Genomic DNA, 20,605 nt, shown 5'->3' on the forward strand with positions numbered 1-20,605 from the left:
GGAGGCACACCACTCAGTGATTCAGCAAAAGGTGACTCACCTATATACACATACAGCATGAAGAAGCAACCACCAAAAATATTTAAATCACATTTTTTATGAATAAATCATGTTCGACATTGCTTAAACATTTGGGTTCACTAACTGCCATTTGAAAGCAAAACTCACCTACAGGTTATCTGCTATATAACAGCAACAAACTCCTCTATTATTGCCATTTTCACCTGTTGCTAGTGCTCTCTCCCACCCGACCAAAGCTGTGAAATTGCAGAAGAAACCCCAACACAGACTGTGGTTCAGAGCTGCCATTATTGTACTGTCAGGCAGGGCTGAGCACGATCATTGTCTCCAAAGTTTAGTCAGCAATTGCAGCCAGTCAAAAGACTGTCCCACTTCACTCTTCACTGGTGTGGCCTCATCTTGAGTCCTGGCTATAGTTTTGGGTGCCACAGTATAAAAGTGACATTAAGCTATTAGAGAGCATCCAAAGGAGACCAACAAAGATGGTGAAGGGGCTGGAGGTGAAGGTGTATGAGCAGCACAGAGGTCACTTGGTCTGTTCAGCCTGGAGGAGACTGAGGGGAGACCTCACTGCAGCTACAACTTCCTGGGTGGGGGGGAAGTGGAGGGGCAGGCATTGATCTCTTTGGTGACAAGTGACAGGACCCAAGGGAATGGCCTCAGTCTGGGTAAGGGGAGGGGGAGATTTAGATTGGACACTGGGAAAAGCTTCTCCAACCAGAGGGTGGTTGAGCACTGAAACAGGCTCCCAAGGGAAGTGGTCATAGCAGCAAGCCTGACAGAGTTCAACAAGCATTTGGGCAACACTGTCAGGGACGTGGTGTGATTCTTGGGGTGTCCTGCACAAGGCCAGGAGTCAGTACTTTGATTATCCTTGTAGGTCCCTTCCAACTGGGGACATTCTATAGTTCTATAAATGAATTCCTCTCATGGCTACATTTATTTGACTTAAGAGTTTCACCATTTTTGATTACCTTTTTCCATAGAAAAAGATCAAGAAAATAAGCCCAAGAAAAACCTGTTTACTTCAGTCCCACACACAGGAGACAGACAAGAGGAGAAGCCCAAGATTTTTCCCACAGGACAGCCAGTTACTCAGGAAAGGCATGTATGCTGCTTGCAAGAAAGGCTGGACTTTCTCACTGAGCCTGGTAAATTCACCAAACCACATTCAAGATCATTACCACAGCACCAAATAAAAATGCTTCTTATATTCTCTACATTATTATTGACGACACAGTGTAAATTAGTCTCCAGTGCTCTTAACTCAAATCCGGGGGCAGTATACACATTTCTTGATTTCTCTGGAGCTTATCTGTCCTTAACTGGCAAGGGAGTAGCTACTTCAAAGGGAAAGCAGTGATGGATGAATAATAACAGTCACTAAGATTAATCAGCCTGGTTTACTTTCTTTTAGACAGTCAGCAGCTAACTCCTGGGAATTATCCCTTACAACACCAGGGACCTCTGCAATACTTCAGAAACAATATTGTTGGGAATATTTGTATCCCGTGTTACAGTAAGACCATTTAGACTGATGTAACACATCATCACACAAAACTCTATCAATGACAGCCCTTCACACATCAATGATGGCAATCACACAATGTTTAACATGTCTTAACCTGTCTGCATTGACTCCACGCCTGGAATTGACTTATTCTCTCTTGACACATTCACTAGAGATATGTCTTAACTCCCCACCACAATTCATTAAAATTTGCACATTTTTAGATGTTAGCTTGAACAGTCAACACTATTAATCAAAGGCAGATTATTGACTGAGCAGGAAAACTAAACCACAGAAGCAGATTCCCGAGTTGATTTAATATAGATTGAGGATGGTACAGTGGCCTCAGTTTGCTCAGATGAGGTGATGCCTAAATACAGCTGTGCTACTTGCAGAGTAAGTCTGTATTCAGAGACTGAAGATGCTTCTGCAGCACCCAGGTCCAAACTGACTGGTACCAAGTGTGTACCAAGACACCAAGTGCTCCTGCACAATCCAGTGTTCCCGCTGCCTGAAGGACTTGGCTCAGTTGTAACACTGGGTGAATGCAAACACATTACTTTCAGGTTAAAACTGACTGCAGCAATACTCCACGGACTGTGACCAAGCTAATGAATCTCATCTTGAATCCTGAGTAGTAGGGAGAATGAAGTAGAATAACTGTAAATATATTCAGGTCAGATACAGAAGCAATAGCACAATTTATATTTTTCAGTATTCATGGTACCCTGGCTGTTATGCCAGTAATGTGCATACCTTTAATCACAACTCCATTTGATTTCCACTGAAGATGCAACCTGCTCAAGCCAATCCCTGAAACAATTCTGAATGTAGAAATAATATGTTTGTAGATAGTCTCTGACACTGCATTCTGCTATATTATAAACTGTAGATAAAGTTTTCAATTTCAAACAATCTAGAAGAGCCACTTGTCTGTTATTCTAATGATGAGCTCAGAGAACAGCACAACACAAACCAAAACTGTGTAAATCAGCCTCAGATTTGGTAAGACTATTATGAATTTCTCCTGTGTAGATAGGGAGGGATAGGTACTGATCCTTCCCAGCAGAGAGCCATATAAGGAAAAAAAAAAGTTTTGAAACAGGTATTTTCTAATTAGTCATATCCTGCTCTGTCTTATTCCCAAAAGACACAAGAGGTAATCTGATGGACAGTGAAGCAGTATTTCCTACATGAATTAACAGAATCAGAGTGGGATGCATGCAGAGTGAAGAAATATATACCCAATTTAAAAATGGAATTAAAGTGTGTGTATGACATGAAGGATGGGGAGGTGGAGGAGCCATTAACTTTTTGGAATCTGGCTTTTTAGAATGGACTGTCACCTTTAAAAGGTCTCAGCCACTTTGTCAGACTGAGAAACCTTTTAGTGTGAACATTCTTGCTCACACTTTTTGAATGTCTCTGCTTTTGAATGGTAATGTTTTCATCCTCATGATCTATAGATAAATGAAGATCATCCACAAATAAAAAAAAAAGAAAAATGGGTAGTGACAATAGTTAACAATAGCATGGTATTAGATGAACAATGCAAAGAACTCTAGAAATTATGGCTAAAGAAGATACAGACATTTGAGGATTTACTGAATTTTATAGTACAAGTTGCAAAAGAGAAAAACGGGCAAATTTTTCTGACTCCTACAATTCAAGAAATACACAGACAAACAAATATTTTTCAGTTGTCTAACTGCATTTTTGGAAGTTGAAATTTGTAAGTTACTTCAGTGCCAGTCAAGTTTCTAAATCTAAAAGTTTTGTTAAGCAGCTACAATATCATTTTCTTTCCCAATTACTTACGAAAAAATGTAATGTTGATTTAAATGTACAAGCAGACCTTTGATGTTGTGTCAGCAATTATGAAGCAGGAATAAAGACGGAAGAGAAGGGGTGAATCTGAAATTCAAAGCAGCCTTCTGCTGGGGTAACAAGTGGAAATGTACATTTCACCATTAACTATAGCCCAGTGCTAACAACTAACTTTTTCTATTTTAATTAAAACTTAATGTTTTCTATTTCAGTTGTGGACTGGCAGTAAACCATTTTTGTTCATGAATTTGAATTTTCTGAATGTCTTCCTTTCTAGTCATGTAGAATGACAAAGGTATTTGTCCTTTTCTCATCTTCTCTGAGATATTTTTTCTCCGTAGCTGATACCATGGTATACTTTTATTTCTCCTCTTACTCATCCTCCTTCTTGTAACAAAGAATAAATACCAAGATCTTGACAATGACTAAGGGGCAGCTTATGTGGATTTGATTTTATCCAGACATCTCCTGAGAACTTACTATTTTGTACCAAAACCTGGAGATTTACCAAATATTAAAAAGTCTTAACCCTCCACACCAAGGAGAGGAGTTAGGTGATACTGTCTATCTGTGATTATACAAAAGTAGGAAGAGAAACATGTAAATCCAGAAAGTGTTCCTTTTGCATTTCCATAAATCAATACTATTTTTGTTCTCATCCTTGAAATCTTTTTGCTTGCACGGCTCTTTCATCAACAGTATTTTCTCACTGATCGCTACTGCACCAATATTACACATACAACATCTTTATATTCTTGAGGAAGAAAGTGAAATAAAAATAAAAAGGTATGAGGTTTTACATATTCTTGCATAAGCTTCAGATGTGAAACTTTACCGGTCAGAGCCACTAACTGTAAATGGAATATTTTTCCCAACTGAAGTCACAGCTTCAGGGGTCCGCTTTCTTTCACTGGAAATCCAGACTTTGCAATTACACTGATACTCTTGTTTTTCTACTATTACCAGAACAATGTATACACAGACTTAAGGAAATCAGGCAGTTTCTCTTACCACCTTTCATTTTAGAAACAATGTAAAAGTCCATCGGAAATGAACTAGAAACAGTGTGGCTATTAAAAAGGAACATTTGGGAGCCCAATGGAGCTGGGCCAGCCTTAAGATTTTCAGAGTGGGTCAGAAGCTGTATTTAAGTACTGAAAATCCAAAATGTGAGCAGGATCTCTGGGTCGTGGTGGCAGCAGTGGTAAAGTGGTGTTATGAAAATGAAAGCACAAGCTTGACTGATCCTTTCCATAGATAGGAAATAACTCGGTGCAGGACTGAAATCGTCTTTGTAAGACTGAAACTGACAGTTCAAAAGGTAATAACTAACACTTCAGCTCTCACCGCTGTCCTATGCAGATGTCTGTACAATGTGACTGACCTAGACTGATGTTAAGTGTTTTCCCCACGTCCTTTTTGTGGTTCAAAAAGTCCCAGGCAGTACTTTTGTCCTTTGAGAAAAGGTCCTGCAGCAGCTGAGGACATCACTGTTACAGCAGGCACAGGCATCATGCTGTTATGGTGTATTAAACCTACACTTCTGCAGAGATGTCCCACATTTTAATAAACTTGATAGTTCCACATACACTTTATCATAGGCACTATTTCTAAGCTCACAGGACAACAGACATCCAGATAGAATGACACGATAACCAAGGAAACATCAGTAAATCGACAACTTGCAGTTGAAAAAAAGCATCAGATACAGCATGGAATTGTTACAATCAGATACAATTTTCACACTGCCTTTCTGCTGTTTCTCAGTAGTACTATTTTCCAGTTGCCTGCTACAGATTATTATACAGAGGTTACCCTTAAAACTTTTATACATCTTTGAAAATTATTGCTCCAATAAGAACCTTTGCAGCTCTTAACACATAAATACATTAACAAACACTACTGAAACGAGTGGTGATTTCTCTGTGAAGGTCAGGAAGAGGAATATTTTGTGCAATATGAAAGAGAGCATATAAATGTTCTCCAACTGCACAAACATCAGCAGAAGCAAACTAAAGCACAAAGGTCTGAGATGGAGGAGCAGCTGGGTGGTCAGTCAGACCCTATCTGTCCTGGGCCAACCATGAAACCACGGCTTTCAGCAAGCAGGAACCCAGGAGGGAATCTGTTCAATATTGCTAAGAGAATAACTGGTATTTATCAGATTGGAAAGAACCCAGGGGACTTTCATATCCATCAGTACACCTTGCACTGCCAGTACCATGAGCAGAGGTTCAAGTGTCTCAGCTGGAACAAGGCTTACCCTGGCAAGAAACTCACTGTTCCTACAAAACCAACAAAAACTGGATGCAGTGTAATGCAGCTGATGTAAAATGTGGGTCAGCACTATTTATCTTACACAGTCATTAGTTTTGATTGTGCATCATTGCAGATTCATGCCATTTTATTACCAGTAACACTGCCAGCAGTGCCCATGCCTGGGGATCCTAGCAGTGAAAGTCTAAAAGCCCACCACGATAGCTACAGTCCACAAGATCTAATTTTTGTACTTTGATGCTTTTTTAATTAGTATATTGGCAGCAGTCTGCAATACTCAATAGCTGGACATTGGGCAGGCCACTGTTTTATCTGAATTATTTTTCTTTAACTCAGAAGATACAGCAATTTGACAAATAATACTGTCAGATCCCACAAATTAATTATAGATGATATTTGGCTTTTGTCTAAAGGCTCGGCCTCCTGGGAACAACTGGTTATTTGAAAAACTTTGTATACTTAGCCATTTTTTCCCCTTTTCAAGAGAAACAAGCTTAAGAATATGAAAATATGACCACCAGAAAGGCCAAATAATAACCACTCCCAAGCCCCAGCCCTATTTCATAGAGCATCAATTTTTTAAAGCAACTTTTGGCTTGCCAACTCAGAATTACCAGTTTCCAGGTATCTATACAACTGTATCAGCCAGTACTTCTGAGGAATTAATGTTGCATCTTTCCCTCCTAGGTCCATTTCCATGGAAAAGATGCAGATACCCAGCTAACAACTCTGGAGCATCCCAGACTGAACATCAGTGCTCAAGTTCAAGACAGAACTATAATTTCAGAAGTGTTCTGTTTATCAAATTTATCAGATAGCAAATGATTAAAACTGTGCTTTATTACTGTTTTATGTTAACTAGGCTGGTGGACTAAACAGGCTTGTGGAAATGAGAGTGGGTGGGATGACAAAAAAGAAATCCCTAACCTATAGCATTCAAATTTCTGAAAGCCCATTTGGGAATGCCCATTCAATGGCAAGTTAAAGGATTTCACTCTTTAAGGCATGATGTGCAGATACATACAGACAAACCAGAAGTGAAAATGCCAGAACCCTCCAATTCTTTAAGACACTTCCTCTTCCTATTGAGACTTAAGGCCATTGCACATAAACAGATTTAAACAGCACAGTGCAATGTTTTGCAGGGACATCCTGTATGTGACTTCTGATGATGAAAGCAGCAGAGTGACATTAATGTTAGATGAGCCCAGGGTAACTACTCCTCATACAGAAACATGGAAAATCAACATCAAATCAACACCATTAAGACTCTCTGGTTTTGCTCTATGATAAATTGCAACCCTCTTACAACTACTTCATTTTGTTTATCCCAATGTGCAGCAACTTAGGGCTGTGGTGGAAGAAAACTCCTATCAATCAATCAATCAATCAATCAGTAGTATAGATAGCATTCAAGAAATAGGTATTCCACTGTACTTAAGCTTGCACTGAATGTAGAAGCTCAAACTCCAGAGAACCACAGCTCTAACAAACACCTGCATCATACTTCCACTTTTTTTGATTGGTTGGTGGAGTTTTTTTGGTTTTTTAGGGTATAATGTAAGCACTACCTAGTTAACCAAAGCATCACACAATCAGGAAATAAACAAGGAGAGAAGGCATCAGCAAGGTTGATCCTCCCACACTGGTATACCACAGAAGTCAGGAAGAACTGTGTAACAACAACTTCAGAACCTGTGGAATTGAACTGGCTTTTAGCTGCTGTTGGAGAGCTTATGGCAACACACTGTACACAGCTCACTCAGTCAGGTCAACTTGACTCCTTAAAAGCTCAAGACTCAAAAATTCAACTTATTAATTAGAGACAAAAGAAATATTACTGCCAACTCACTGCTTCCTTTTTGTAAATGCTGGTAAATTTAAGCAGGTAAACGGGTAAATGCTGGACAATAAGGACAGACATAAGCATCACTAATACTTTCTGATCTATCTAAGAGGTAAATTGGTATCAACAATATGGCAGAAGCACAAATCCAGTTTTAACAGCCACTACAGGAAGCACTGAGCAAGGATAGGACAATACAGCAGCTGGAAATGGTAGAAACTATTTGGGAAAAATTAGAAGAAGGAATTAATACTCCATTAAACTGGTTGGAAAAATCAGAGTACCTAATTTTGACAACCTCATTAGCTTTTGACTCATTATAATGCAATGCATATTTCCAGCTAGAACTGTGAAAAGAACTATTCAGATCATTAAAGATCAGACCAGTGAATAATAAATCAGGAAGAAACAGCATCACAAGCCATCATCTCTGGGTGGAAAGGAAAAATCAGTAGATGCATGTAAAGATTAGTAGGAAATACGTAAAATAGTTGAAATAGAGAATTTCTCATTAAGAAAAAGGTTTCCTAACAATGATATGGGGCAAATAGTTACAATGCCAGAGATAAAACATTCAAAGTGATTTTAAAACGTAATTTGAGGGGGATTGTATTTAGGAAATAATAATTACAGAACAGAGGAACTGAATGTTTATTTTACAGAGATGTACAGAAAAATGAGAACACCAACACAAATGATGCTTTAGAAGGTCGTTTCTTCATTGAATGATTTGCAAGTTCTAATTTTTAAGATCTTGAGTCAGGCATTTTTCTTGGAGAGTGGGACTGAATATTTCTATTGTACAACAGCTACTTTCCTGAAAACTTGAAGAACAGTAGCAGCAAAGGTAGCCATAGTTATCTTAATATGTCCTTGGTACTGGTGTTCTTACTACATTACTCCTGTTCCTCCCATGATACCAAGCAACAAAATTGTTTACAAGTTTCAGCATGTACAATACCAGCTTAATGGCACAGTTCTGGTAGCAGTCCTCAGAGAAGTGACAGATACCTGAATGAGATCTCTTTATGCTAAAACAAGTAAACATATTACTTTAATCTAATTTGATGTAATTTAGATTAACACCACAGATAAAGGCATAAGTCTGAATTAGCACGGGGACTATTTTATTTTGACTCTTTTGTTTTTTGCCTTGTCTCATTTTCCCTCCCTTATTAGGAAGAACTGCACAAATATACCCTGAAACAAAATCAGTAAAAAGTAGAATAGGGATAGCATCTTCCCTTTCATATCTGTATCTGATGCACAAAATCAATACTGGCAAAAGGTGATGTTTGCATTAAGAAGTGCTCGATACAGAATGTCACCTCTAATGGACAACAGTATTCTGGGTAAGAAGAGTTCTTACTATTTTTCAGAAGTTTAGTTTGAAACAGGAATTCTTGTGGATTGGTTTTAAGCAAGAATACTGCCAGCATGATTGTCATCCCCAGAATGGAATTTTAATTCTGGCAAAATCAGTTTCCTACATTCAAATAGGAGTTCCTATTTCCATGTTCCAGACAACACAAAACCATCAGTTTATGAAGAGATTTAGATTAAAAGCTGTGGACAATTGTACTTGATTTTCCATGAGTCTAGATTAAAAAAAAAATACTTTAACTTCAGTTTTAAACTTCATTACCGGTTATATTAATTTAATAATCCCAATTTAAATATATTTACCTATATATAAAAGTCTCTTCCAATCCTGCTTTGCAAATAGAATGCAACTAGAGAAAAAACAAGAAATGCAGCTTAATGGATTGTTGGATCATTAAACATCATGTCAATATGCAGAGATCCCTGGGAATAACATATTGTTCAAAAAATTAGGCTTTCATAGCTTCATAAATAAATCCAAGTGAACTTTAAGGCTTTTGTTACACTGCACCTTTTTGCCTTCAAATAACACAGCTTCAAATAAGTTTTCTTTCCTACTTTTACTAGAAAGAGCATATCAAATGTAAAAGCCAAGCATGAACCAAAATTGGCTGCTTTCCATATATATAAATAAATCCAGGTGTACATGAATGAACACAATCACTGTCCTGAGGATTACCTATACTGCTTTTAAGATGACAGTGAAACCAGCACTTCCCACATTCAAATCAAATATTTATTTTTACAGAGAACTGGCCTATTGTAACCCAACCTTCCCATTTTCTGGCGTGCTTCTCACAGCCTCTCACTACCATGGAGACTTTTCATATGACAACCACTTCTAAAGAAGCAGTTCAGTTCTCTAAAGACCAGGTTTCCAATTTGGAGGCCCAGCACACCTCTCATTGCCACACTGATAACAATTCCATGATTCTGAGAGGCAGCTGAGCTGCCCAAAGAAAACCCCCATCCTGTGGTTTCTAAGGGACAAGTGGAAACAGCAAAACAGAAACTCATCCAGTGCAGAGGACCTGTTCATTTGACTTCATCACCCAGGTTTTAGCAGGAGTCCTCTACAAGGTACAACAACCAAGCTAGTTACTAAGTTTGCTAGTTACCAAGTTCACTGGGACATGAATCATCAAGGCAGTTTCACCCTGCCCTGATGAATTTCAAGCTTATATTCCTAGTGATCAGAAGAATCCTACTTTGAAAGACATGATGCAAATTCACTCATAAAAAAAAAAAGGTATACTTGGTGCTTGGGGGCTCCCGTACTTACACTAACTTTTGATTTGCTAATATCGCTAAATACAAAAATAACAAACATCAGATGGAAACCAGTAGAGATAATTAATTTAACCATATAGGTTTTATTAATTTTATAGCCAGAAACAAAGGTTGCAAATAGTAAAGGGAGGCAACACCAGGAAGAATCTGACTCTGAGAGAAAGTAACAGGCAGAACCTGTCAAATTACCTGACAGTCGGATTTCTTTAACTCGATCAATTTCTGCTGCTCTATTCTCACCAGGAAATGCAAAACTAGAGTGGAAACCTCTGAAAGGAAAAATAATTGCTTACAGCCAACTAATGAGGCATTTACTCAGGAAATCCTGTCAGCTTCCCATCTCCCATTTCACAATGTTGAGAATTTTTTGAAGTTTTAAAGAAAGTTTCCCCTGTATTCACAAAGCCAGCCTGACTTTGTGCTTCCCTTTTTAGGATGTCCCATCTAGTCCTACTCTCCTGTCCCAGTGCTGCAGAAGCAGTGAGGGACATTGGAACACACCTTTATGGGAAGAGCCAGACTTGGTGGCTCGAGGTGTGCAGGCAACACGGGTGTTTCCTTGGTGGAAGCATCCATGCCAACCAGTTTTAGGAGTACTTCTAGAACCTCTCACACACTGATGTCCAATACATCTTCGCTTACAGTGTACAGCCATACACAGCTGAATATATTAAATGCCCTTTTATTTCTGTTTTAGCCACAATCAGGAACTGCCAGGTTTCAGAAGAGCTGCAGGGAGAGGAGAACTTGCAGACCAGGCCTTCCCTCTAGGTTTTAACTGGCAACTGAGTCTATCTCCTTCAGCTCTCTCGGGAAGTTTAACAGCCTTGCTCTTTGGCATCTGGTGACCAAAATTCTTGAGCTTCAGCTATGCTATTTTAGGATGGCCCCAATATAGAAGGAGAGGGGGAAGATTTCAGCAGATTGGTATTGATCTCTGAGATGTGTCTTCTGACTTCTGCTGGGATATCCAAGGAATTCCCAGAAATTAACTGATGAGATACAGACGCAATGCTGAATATTTCAGTCATGAATCTCTAACACTAAAAATAGGTGAAGTTTCAAGAGCACCCCTTACTGCTTGAGCTTCTTTCTCTTCTAAGATCATGTTACACAGATGGTGAAGGTGGTCTTCAATGAAAACACCAAAAATCTTCATCTTTACAGTTTGTGCAGTATTTACAGGAAATGAAAGTACAGGTCTAAAGAACGAAACACATGTTGCAAAGATAAAAAAATCCTCCAATCTTGAGCAACAGGCCAAATGTTTTTGTTATCATGGAAATGCAAACTTGAACCACCATTACAAGACAGGAAAAAGAAAAAAAAGAGATGGAAAAGGCTGAGAGCAAATGAACAAACACATCTGACTGCTTTGTTGAGTGGTAAGACAAGAGGTGGTCGGAGGCAGAATTGATGAACTGTCACGGCATGACAAATAAGACCTCTGTTGGATGTATTGATTCCAAACAGAGAATGACTCATGGACCTACTTCATTCTTGCTTCATTTACAGACAGTAAAGTACTTGAACAAATCACAGATGCTGCCAAAGGAGTCAGAGAAGAAAAAAATTCTTTCCCATGGATGATTTTTTTGGGGTCAAATTTATTAATAACTGCTTGTTTTGTAGGACAGCTCATAGAGTAGAGCTAATGTTTTGTACAAAGTATCACTGTCTCAGTAACTGTACAGATGATCTTTTATGCATCTTGAGTTAAGACTGACTTGAGGACTCATAAAGATTACCACATGAAAACCTGAGCATACTAGTATTTGTATTTGTCCACCATACATGTATGCACAGAACCCAATTTTTTTTTGTGTTTCATGGCCTCAAAAACAGCTTAACTGGAACTTAGGAAAGTTGTATTCACTATTTTTCTCAAACACTACAAGCTCAAATACTTTTTTTTTTTTGCTCTCCTTTCATCATAGAGGATTTCTAGGCATTAAGCAGAGATTTCAAAGAAGCAAAATTATGTTTCAAAATTGATTTGGGTTATTAAGCCAAGAGAATCGTGGATGATGATTTTTTTTTCTTATTTTTTTTAAAATTTTGCCTTTAGTTGAAGAGTTGGAGGTTTTTTGTCATGATAATTGTCTTTACATTTGGAAAATAAGCCTTGCAAACTGAATAAAGTGCATACCAAAGCAGTAGTTCTGAGCTGAATTCACAACATGCAATTCATCAAGGTTCTTTAATTCTGTGGCCAAAGCTGATTTTTTTTCAACAATTTAACATGACCATTCACCATTTTCCTGTAGACTACCATCTTATGTCCTGTTTTTCTCTTTCCTTTTAAGACTGCAATCTCTCTTTACCCATCCTTTTCTCTACTGCTAATGTAGCCAGGAGTCCAGCAATAACTACTACAGAACCACTAGAATAACTAAAATTATCACGTTAGATATCCTCCTGTTAAATATAATTTTAGATCTTTAACATACAGAAAAAGGAAATGCAATAATATGTTTACGCACAACTATTATTCCTGCTAAATTCACTTAATCCCTTCCCCAATTCAGAGAGCAATCTCCACTCAACAAGCCTGCTGCTCTTTCCCTGGAAGAGACAAGAAACATAAAAAACATGAGGTGTCCCCTGCGCCTGCCACAGAGCACTCCCAATCACAGCAGTCACAGCCTGGCTTTTTGTGACAGCCTGTGAGAGCTGCAGGAGGACAGCTCTGCTGGCTTTCCTGACAGGAGACTGCTGCTTCAGCCCAGAGATGTGGTATGCTGGCTGCTGCCAGCAGATTGGGATGGGAAGGGAGTGGGACAGCAAGGATCTGGCTTCCTCAGCTATTATACAGGCCTACTGCAATAGGCAATTATATGGCTTTATATGGCAATTACACAGACTCATGTAGTCCATTTATAGAAGCGCTGATTTAAGTTTAGGAAGAACCACTTTGAATTATCTGCCAAGAGCAAAAACTATTCCTTTGTGCCTAGTCAGCCTTGAGCAACTCAATCTGGAACCATTCTACCAATTGTTCAGATGTCTTAATTTAATATAGAGATTAGAGAGGGTAAAGTTAGGGCAGAGCTGACCCCAACTGCCAAACTGTTTGAAGAAGGGAATTGTGAGTTAGCTTTGATCCAACACACATTTGAAATGTATGTTCAATTCCTTCTAACACCAGATGGGAACAGCTAAAAAAAAAAAAAAGACCTGGCTGTATAGTTAATTCACAACATACCAAACTCGTTGAAAATTAAAAATAGCAAAATACTTTTCAAACTGTTCCTGCAGATCATGCTCTCTTACCCCTGTCTCACCTCCCACCCTGGCCCTCCAACAGTTCAGGGGCAGCTGAAGCAGAGTAAAGTACCTTCATTCCTCTTCCACAACCCAAGGGTGGTCTCTAGAGCCTAGATATCCTGCTTGTACTGGGATTCCCTCTCATTTCCAAGGAATACTTCTGCAGAAAATCATCATAAACAGGAAAACACCCATTTAAGAACTATGTAACAGTTTGTTTAGTAGGAGAAATGGACAATTAGTGTGTGGAAATTCCCGCTCTTGACCTTTACAAGGTGAAAGGTGAGAGCACTACAGAGAGTACCAAATGTGATTGTGCTGGGCAGGGATTTATGTAATTAGATACATCTGGAGGAAAGGATTAACTACAAGTCATGACAGAGCCTGAATCAACTTTGCTTGGTTAAACTGCAAGGACATCTCTGTTTACAAACCACACGTTTGCAGTACAGTGACTGACTCATTCAGGCACAATGCATCAGGTACAGTCTTAAACAGCAGCAGATGATAAGGCTGAATGATTTTAGACTTTAGGGAGGTTTGGGGGTTTTTCTATTTTCTGAATTATATAGCCAAAATAATTTCTGTTCTATAATATCTTAATAAGGAGTCAACTTCAAAGTCTAATTTAAAGTGCCACAGTAAGGAAGCAAAGGGTTGAAAGGAGGTGCTGTCCAGTGTTGCAGTTTTAGAGTCACTGTGTATGCAGTGCCTTCAAATCAAATGGTTTCACCATTCCCTAACACTCAAAAAGAATCTTTGTTCCCATCTTCATGCTACCTCCTTTTCTTTTTTTTATTATTTTCAGGAATTGAGTAATTGATGCAACTACATCATCATTTCTACCAGGAAAAAGACTCAGAATAAAACCCACCTGGAAAAAAGGGAGATTGGGAATTATATTTACAAACCAGGAGTGTCATAAACCAGAGAAACTGCCACATGATGTTCCAGTAAATCTGTCAAGTCAATAACATTCACATGATTTGCTAAGTGCTGGCTGTGAGGACTGAAGTTGCCTGGGAAGTCACATATCTAGCTTTCCAGAATGTCAGAACACTTCAGGAATTAAATGAGTAAAAATTTTCCCTACCATTTCTTCTTGTTTTCTGTCTCCTCTCATCTCTCAAGGTACCTTTGCCTTGCTACACAACCCAGCCCCTCTCCAAGATGCCTAAGGCATGCTAAATGGTGTTACAAATGTTAGGCTGTTTGAAACAGAGAGGAATATTTTATCTATATTTTCTTATTTCAGTCATATGACTAAGAGTCAGCTAGAGTCTTGGTCTTCAGCCGAACAGCTGCAGTTCTGGAAGCTAAATCATGAAGTTAAACAGTACTTTTTGTTAAATTTAAATTAAGACCAGAATGCATTTAAATTACCATGTTTTTGTCACATAAATCTTAGGCCTTCTCCTGTGTTTAACAACACCCTTTATTTTGCCATTCTCTCTGAATCACATAAGGGACAGCTTCCAAAGAAACTAATAATTTGCAAATAGTAACATTTAAGAGTGTCTTAGAAACACAGCAACAATCTCATTTTCTCTTTCAACCACACTGCATACTAACTACATACTCTAACAGAGAAGTTCATAAAACCATATCCTGACTGAGTCTAACAGCTGCAGTAATGAACCCTTGAAAAGAACACAGACTGACCCATACCTGGAGACTCGAAAAAATTTAGCTTTTTGACAAGTAAAATAATTTAGCTTTTGACAGGCAGGACAGCTTTAACACAGATCCTCAGAAACACTGCTCATTTACTACCTCTCTAGTCAAGCAGAAGAAGTCACAGCATACCTTTCTTCTTCAAAATGGGACTGTCATGCTACCCTAACTTGACCTCAGCAGCCTCCACTCTTGGCTTTTTCCATCCTTTGTGCTCTGCCTCCCACTTCTCTCACGTTATTTCTCCTCTCCATCTTCCCAGCTGAGCACTGTGTTTCCCTATGTAGACTGAAGAAGTTACTAAGGCAGGCTGTAAATGCCCCATCCATGCCACTCCACATTTTCCATCTGTCTTGTGGTAGAGTCAGCCCTCCAAGGACAGACTACAGCACCCAGGGAGGTCAGCACTGGGACCTACTGGGCAGCAACACACAGAACCAGAAAAGCAACACATGAACAGATTACTGTGGCCTTCCCTTCCTTCAAACTGAAAGAAATCTGGAGACAGAAGAAAGGATTGCTCTGCTTTGTGGGTTTCTTTCTGTTTTTAGCATTCTTGAAAAAAAAGTAGTCAGAAAACAAGAATACATGCTTCTTGTCAGAAGTATCCAAAATAAGAACAAAAACATAGTCCTTTTTTGACATGTTACAACACAGAAGTTCAGGGTCATGAAGAAATAAAACAGGATCTGCTAGCATCCAGCATGATCTTGCATTTAAACTCTTTTCCACTTGGAAAAAACTATAAACTCAATAGTTAATACCACAATTGTGCATAATGACATCTAACATTAAAAAAATTGAAAGTATCTCAGTTAATTGAGAGGATCAGTGCAAGGAAAAGTCTTTAGTAGTCCATGTGTCAAGAAGATTATTTCTTTTGGGAAGTGAAGGAGCTATTTTGTTGTTTAGAGTGCAAATACACACTTCCCATGCCAAAACAGGTACTAATCAGGCAGTGAGTATGTGCATGTATCTACAGCAGAAATAATGGGCATCTCCAATCTCTCATGTAATGGCTCCATACTTCCAAAACCAGGATCCAGCAAACAGGAGCAGCAAAAGACTGGTAGAAACCCAAATGATTAACACTTTCTGTGCATGACAAAATGTAATAATCACTCACAGCAACGTAAGTCACAGGACAAGTAACTTTTAGCTAAGAGAACCTTCTTCTGGAGATAAGCTGGTGTGAGCCCAAGTCACTGTTCTGTTGTGTAGGAAGGAAAGGTAAGTCTTCCCAAAATCCTCCTAGTCAGTAAACAGCTGGGATTCAAGAGAAATTCGATCTGTACCTTTTTAGAACAACCTAAATGAAAGTTGGTGCCTCCACAGTGTCCTTCCGGAGCTCTCTGGCATCATGGATTCCAAAGTCCTTCTACTAAAGCCCAAGCTAAAGAGAAACTCAAAGGCAATTTATGCTGTTCAGCATGCTAATACCTCTTAGTAAGACTTCTGATCAGAAATCAGGAGTAATTAGGTGTCAAAACCAGGCTGGCTCTTCACTCCATTGCCTCCAGTTTCTACAAACCATTCAGAACCCTGTTTAGAGTTCCCACAGTGGGAGAGGCATGCACTGAGGAAGGACACTCATTTATTTCTCTTCCTCGTCTTTGGCAGCATTGATCTGTCTTTCTAGATGTTAAAACATTGTGCCACCATGGAATTCTTCTCAGATAATCAAAACTTCCTCCCTGATCCCACCCAAAATGACTTGTGAACTTTATTTTTCTATTTTTGTAGTCAGTAAAGTACCCTCTTTGTGAGACAGTATCCCATGAAACTACACTGCCCACTGAAACATCTTTCAGCAAGTTTATCTAGCCACTCTAGCTCACTTTTATCTACATATATGAGAGTATACATGATTTCCAAACAATAGCTTTAAAGTAATTCTTAGAAGAAAAATGTATTTCTTGTAATTACTAAGAGTGTTTTTCTTCTTTTATTATTAAGCTCATTTATTAATTCATTTTGAGAGTGTGAAAGTTTAAATTGTGGCTTTGGAATAGGTGTAAGCAGCTATTTTGCTACTATTAATTTAAAGTAAATTTGATTGACAAAAATACCGAAATAACCTAAAGCAAATTGTTAATGAAATGCTGCAAAGGAGTATCAAGAACTCTCAAACACAGGTATTGACAAAGGAGCAGGATTTTTCTTCTACATATGAAATGAAAAGAACTGAAGCCAGTTTGAGCTGCCCTTGTCAAACAGGGCTTCAGTCTCGAAGCAATAGGAAGTGAAATAATGTTTAAATGTGTACAGGATGTGCTTTGAACTAAGTAAGGGGTTATTTTAATGACAATTTTTACTAGCATAATTATATTAGGCTAAATTTTCTACACAGCAGATTTACCCTGTTCCCCCAAATCCCTATTAAAACTATGAAAACTTACACAATCACAGTGTTTGTGTAATAATGTTATTATTCATGCCTTAGCTGTAACTATAAACATTGAATACACGAGGAAATATATGACATTTTTACAGTTAATACAGTCAAATAGATAAGAACCATCTTCCCACTAATAATTTTTAATTTGTGAAACCCAGATAACTTTCAACTTCACTGTAATGTGCTACAAAGTATTTGCTCATTTTCTCTAGAGGATAACTAATAATGAGGCACTCACTGTTTTACAATCAGCATACACAAAACACTTAATGAATATTTAACCAGCACTTACATTTTGACACTGCAGCTTTCTGGATTTTACGTGGGAAACATTGAGTCCATCAATAACAATATCAAAAGGAAGTCGATTTTCCACAAATGTTTGAAAGGCCTCAAATTCCTGAAATAAATAAAAAAAAAAAAAAAAAACCCCACAGGGGAATAATATGTTGAGTTTAATAGGAAGAAATTCATTCAATTTTTATTAAAAAAGGAAACAAAGCCCAAATGTCTCACTTTTCCTTTGTTGGCTACACTTCACATCATTACTTGCTTATTTCCTAAAACAACCACACCAAAAAAACCCACCTCATCTTTTAAGCCATAAGTCTTACATTGGACACATCCAATAAAACCACTACAACCAAATATTACATTACAGCTCTAAACCAAAACTTTACAGTTATGCAGATTTTCAAATTTACCATCTGAACTGTACACTTCTATAAAGACACCTGCTACAGTCATTGTCACACAGCAGCTGCTGAACACAGCAAGTTTACAATCCAGTAGACAGTTTCACTACCACTAGCTCTTTACATACCCAAATGTAAAATAATGATCATACTTAGGTTCTCTGGGAGAATTATGAAATCTCTGAACGCCAGTCAATATTTAAATAAACCTCCATTTAGAAAGATAGCACACCATTTGTGAGAAACATGCAGCTTTAAGGCCAAAACCATGAATTTTCTTATTAGGTCAGAAATGTAATGCACTGATTAAGCAAAACATCCAGTTTTTCCCTCATAAGGAAACTTATGAGGTTTAAGTTTGAGTGTCCATAAGGGAAGAACAGACTGCAAGGCTATAATTAAATCTTCAGGAATTTCTACCTGGATTTTTGAGGAAAGATTTAGTAGGTTTTTTTGCAGACACTTGCATAAAATTTCTACTTCTTGCTTCTGACTGTTTTTAATAAGAACAAGAACTCTGCATTATCCTGATGGGCAGTGACCTAGTTGCATAAATTACCTTTCTAGTAACAAGTAAGATTTATTTAACACTGACAGAGCTTTCACAGTCCAGGCTATAAATTAACTTTCACAGGAACTCAAAATAATTAATATTTCATGTCTTCTGCAAAGGATTCAAGAAGTACTCTTCTAATCTTGCCTTGTTCCATGTAGCAATATGACAACATACATCTAAATAAAAACCACTGCCTCAGCACCCAAAAACATATATAGCATATACAATTCTTCCTTGGAGAAAGAAATGAAAAAAGAACTCATTTCTCCAGAAAATACAACGCTGTCAGGAAGTAACAAATGATCACTTCAAATTTAGTGAATGCTTATGACAAATTATACTAGGAAAATTACTTGTACTAAGAGTACAAACCAAGCAAGACAAGGTGGCCTACTCAGCTGTTAAAATTTCAGGAATAATTTCCAGGTGAACAGAGCTGTTCCAGTCAAAAGCACAGTGGTATGAATACAGGCAACACAGGGCTCAGCCTAGCACCCTAGGAATCAATCACCTTTTATGTGATCTTTGCTTTCTTTGTGGCTTAAATAAATGTTCCTATTGAGAAAGTATAAAAAGCTGGACAAGGAAATTATCACTTGAAACAAAATAAACTGTTGGTAGCTGTGAAGTATATTCCCCCCAACCCTGCCCTAATATCAATGTATTTTCCATAGATGAATAAAAATTCTCTTTGCCACCTGACAGGGACACCAAGACAGAAGGAAGTCACTAGGAAAGGCATCAGCAGGGATAGCAGCTAGGTAGAAACTTAATATAGATATAGAGCGCAAAACCAAACAACAAGATTCCTGACTTCTGGGCTTACACCATCCATGGACCTCCCCATGGTCCAAAATCTGGCAAGTCATCACTGCAATACTGGAGAGATGAAAAGAAAAAAAACACATGCAGCCCATATGAAGGTAAGATAGAAAAGCTCTGAGACAAAGATGAGTGAAAATAGAAAAGACAAAAGGTGGAAGCAGGAGAAATGTGGTAAGCACTCCAATACAGCATTATTTTCTCAATGCTAACAAATGGCAATATTATTTGAAGTAACATAGTTACAGTCAAGACATTTTTAAGAAGCAAACTGTACAAGTAATCTTGTCTTTACGGGCTCAGTTCAATACAAAACAAGCACTTTGCAGAGAATTTTTCAAGTGGTATTTTATTTCAAGTGACAATGGTTATAGAGCAGCTCCTGAAAAGGTGGTTTTCCCTGATGGGCAGAGTAGACTATTTTGTTCAGGGAACACTGCAGCATGAGCTGAGAAGCAGCAGAGGGGTTCAGTAGGTCTGCACTCTCCTCTGCCCACTCTTTGCTTGGATCCTCCTGACTCTCTGGGATTTACTCCTGGAGCTGGGGAGATGCTGCAGCTTTTTCAGTGTCACTCCTTTGGCCACTGCATGTTTCTGCACCATCTCCTCCTGTCCATGTCTCCTAACATGCTCAACAGATGCCTGACAGACAGCATGCCCTGCCAGCCTCCCAGATCAGCTCAACTGGTTTGCATCTCTATGAGTGAACTGTGCAAAACAGCAAGAGAAAGTTTGCTGGTGGCAAGGAGACTTATCCAGGCAGGGAAATAAGGAGTTAATAGCAAAATGCAGGAGACAAATGGCCAACTTTAATTCATGTCACCAAATACAGAAGACTCCAATAAAAAGCCTCAGACAGACTAAAAATCCCAAGGGTCAGTTCATTTTCTCCTCATCACCCGTATTTCCCCAGCAATACACGAGAGTGTGTTCTTTCCTTTTCCAGGAAAAAAAAAATAATAATAACAGAGCAGGTCTCTTCCCCTGAGAGACAGTTTTTGAGCTGCCAAATTTCTCACCCTCTCTGGACACCAGGCAG

The 20,605-nt window shown here is 38.5% G+C and overlaps 1 protein-coding gene across 1 annotated transcript in view; it reads right to left on the reverse strand.

The window, feature by feature from the left end:
• Window positions 1–20,605, reverse strand: part of PRORP (protein only RNase P catalytic subunit) — a 38,204-nt gene that overhangs the window by 6,036 nt on the left and 11,563 nt on the right. Inside the window, exon 4 of the mRNA XM_066322110.1 lies at window positions 17,786–17,893. Coding sequence (XP_066178207.1) covers window positions 17,786–17,893 — 108 coding nt within the window. The remainder of the gene's footprint in view (window positions 1–17,785; window positions 17,894–20,605) is intronic.

The sequence above is a fragment of the Sylvia atricapilla genome, chromosome 6 (genome assembly GCF_009819655.1).
Source record: "Sylvia atricapilla isolate bSylAtr1 chromosome 6, bSylAtr1.pri, whole genome shotgun sequence".
NCBI classification, from domain to species: domain Eukaryota; kingdom Metazoa; phylum Chordata; class Aves; order Passeriformes; family Sylviidae; genus Sylvia; species Sylvia atricapilla.